This window comes from Limulus polyphemus, unplaced genomic scaffold (genome assembly GCF_000517525.1).
Source record: "Limulus polyphemus unplaced genomic scaffold, Limulus_polyphemus-2.1.2 Scaffold8762, whole genome shotgun sequence".
Taxonomy (NCBI): domain Eukaryota; kingdom Metazoa; phylum Arthropoda; class Merostomata; order Xiphosura; family Limulidae; genus Limulus; species Limulus polyphemus.
In genome coordinates this window covers 14,547-17,921 of record NW_013674372.1, presented here as the reverse complement: position 1 = coordinate 17,921, position 3,375 = coordinate 14,547, and the positions used below count along the sequence as shown (strand labels likewise).

The following is a 3,375-nucleotide window of genomic DNA, read 5'->3' as shown; positions in this document are numbered from 1 at the left end:
CATTACGTGGACTAAACGTTGAACAAATCTATGATCATTACGTGGACTAAACGTTGAACAAATCTATGATCATTACGTGGACTAAACGTTGAACAAATCTATGATCATTACGTGGACTAAACGTTGAATTATTTTCACCAGATAATTTAAAAGAAACCGCCAACGAACAAACGCGTCACAATAATACTAATATAATGGGGTATGAACCACCACAGTAAAATAAATATAACAGAAACCTTCTACATCATCCATCTAACTGACAACGCAAACTGTGAATGTAAAAAAAAACACATTATACAAATTAACAACCCAAAACATTGTATCTCTTATTATTTTACTGTGATGTTCACTGAAGCAGGTGAGATATATATTTATTACTGCGACATATTGAGCACGTTTTTATAGCTAAAATAAAAGTATTAATCTGTTCTTTACTGTATACTTTGTTTTATATTTCCATTGATATATTTAAGTCATTTTCTCCATAAATTTTTTAAGAACAGTGTCGGAGTTAGACCACAGTGATCTCATAGGCAGTCCTGTTGGCCCCTTTTCTCCACAAGTTCTATCTTTTTTTACTTTTGTATTGAAGTTCTACCAAAATAAGCAAAACAAGCTTTTACTAAGTATAATGCTTTTAAAATACTACCGTCTTCAACTTAAAAACGAAATCTGAAAAAGTTATAAATATTATTAATAATTCGTTGGTTTAGAAGGGAAAGAAGCTGATGTCACTAATAAACAAAAGTCAAATTAAACAAATAACCACTACGGACACTATTATTTATTTTCATTTGAGCAAATTATGGTTTAAGGATGGGGAGGCTACATTAAAAATTCAAATAAATGCTCAAAAATATGAAAAATATTTGTTGCGTATTTTTAAACTTTAGAAAGTTATAGTCATGACATTAAAATATGACTTGCTTTTGACAAACAAAATTAAAAGAAATTCATGCACAGTTTACCTCACCAGGCCACGTTATGTAACGATCAATTTCGTTTTCAATGTTTTTTATATTATATGACGTGTGTTCCAGCAAGTAGTTAACGCCCTTTTCACGACTCCATCTGTAAAACAAATATGTACATTTTCAATGAAAGATACGTTATTTTTCTATTTAAGAAATACAGTTCACCATCAATAACGTTGTAATTTCATTAATTTTCTACTATTTACATTCTTCTTGCTAAATATGAACACTTACGTTGAAAACAGGCGTTGAAAATCAAACTGAACATGTTCAAAATAATAACAAAATAATTAAAAGTATGCAGATTTCATTAAGTATCTTATGAACTAGCAAAGTAATTTGTTAGATATGAAAAGTGCTTTCATTTTCAAAAGCAATGATAGTGATATTTAAGAAAACCAAGCATCTTTGAGATATTATACTGTGTAGCACTGTCAAAGTTATTACAGGTGTTATTACTATCATTGATGTACCTGTTTCTTATATATACAACTGTAAACTATTGCAAGGGTTAGCAGTTTATGTAGGTACGTTTCTAAGTGTTGTAATTATAAATTCTCTAAAAATATGTAATGAAACGTTTTTAAGCCGGGCGTAGCCTAGGGTTATGTGCAGGGCTGCGGGAAGGAAGGTCAAAAATTCAAACTCTTTTGCACTTTATGCTGTGAGAGGCTTTATAATTGTGTTATTCACCCTCGCTAATACGGTTAAGAGTATGAGCAAAGATGGGTGTTACTGACTGTTTGATCTGTGTCTTTACAGCAGTTTTAAATCAAAGATAGCTGTGCCTAAATCTTATGTATATTTGACCGTTTAGCCTGTTGTCTTTGAAATATTTGTGTTAAATTTTGTGTAATTGCGTTGAAACAGCAAAACAGACAAATATAATTATGATGTGTGCATAAAAAAGAAGTTGTAAGTGCAAGGAAAAAACATTGCGAAATCATAAAACTAGAATCAAAAACCTTCAGCATTTGTAGAAACGAATAAAACAGAATATAAACATTAAAATAATATATCCAAAACCTAATATTATAGATAACATATTGGTCAATCCGTGGGCTTCTTTGCAAAATTTGAATAAAACACACATCACGGTTAATTGATAATAACTCTACATACCCAAAAGCATGTATTCCGGTATCAACAACAAGTCTGCAGGCTCGGCATATTTCCTCTGATAGACGACCTAGCCTGTAAAGACGAATAGAAAATGACATAGTTTAGCTACTCTGCAGCCTATAATAAGGAGTAGGTACTAAAAGTTCGAGGCTTTCAAGTTAAATATATACTATGATTCATTTTCTTCAGTTCTATCATAACATTTCAGTATATTTCCTACCTATAATAAGGAGTAGGTACTAAAAGTTCGAGGCTTTCAAGTTAAATATATACTATGATTAATTTTCTTTAGTTCTATCATAACATTTCAGTATATTTCCTAAAGCTAATCGTAACTGTAATCGTAACAGTCACAATATGGTATATTTATAACTTTTATTACTAATCCATATTAGTGGTACACCCTAGTGTAACTTGTTATTATTACTCTATTGCTCTGGTCCGAGCATACTCTACTAGTGAAGGTGAACCGACTGTAAATCCGAAGATCTGTGATTCGCGAATCGTTACCGCACTTTGAGGTCGTAGGTGCCCTATAAGCATGACGGTCAAATCATATTACACGATCCGAAAAGTTTATCCTAAGAGCTAGTGATGGGTGCTATTTTCTCTCTAATCTATCAGTTTAAAATTAAGGCTGGCTATACGCAGGTAGCCCTTGTGTAGCTCTGGGCGAAATTCTAACACAAAGACGTTCGCTAGCTAGGTCTTAGTTAATATATTTGTTGCATTATCATTTCTTATCACGGAATAGAACCAAGATTTCTACCAATCCTATGAATCAGAAATGATCAAAATACAAATAAAAATTAGAAAGGAAAATAAATCAGAGATAAAGTAAAATGAATAGAGCATCTTTCTCAGCAAGGTAAAGGTCTTTAGAAGTTTTGAACAGCTATTAGGGGTTTGTATTCTTCAGATAAGTTGTACAATTTTATAATTATCTCATTACCAGCAGAGTGCGTTGCTCGGAAGAAAATGGATTTAACTGATTTAGTTCTTTATATACATGCTAATTTATCTACTGTAACTCTTCTTTGTACTCAATATATTTTTTTGTCTTGCTGTCAGAAGAAGAAGAGATTATTTTCATGTATAATTTGAGACCAATTACCGTCCTGTTTGCCGAAAATTGCTATATTGGTCATTTTTGCCTCATAATCCCATGTTAGTTCCCGCACAAAGTTGTATCTGTACACCGAGTTTGGAGTTTGTAGCTTTAAACATTAGGCCGTGAATAAGAACAGACCCACAGAGAGAGACATTCGCGCTTATACAT

General features: G+C 32.0%; 1 protein-coding gene across 1 annotated transcript in view; it reads right to left on the bottom strand.

Moving 5' to 3' along the window:
- LOC111083252 overlaps positions 1-3,375 on the bottom strand; it is a 20,684-nt gene that overhangs the window by 3,732 nt on the left and 13,577 nt on the right. The window contains exons 5-6 of the mRNA XM_022379629.1: positions 2,097-2,168; positions 969-1,071 (exon numbers count right to left, since the gene is read on the bottom strand). Of these exons, the coding sequence (XP_022235337.1) occupies positions 969-1,071; positions 2,097-2,168 (175 nt within the window). The remainder of the gene's footprint in view (positions 1-968; positions 1,072-2,096; positions 2,169-3,375) is intronic.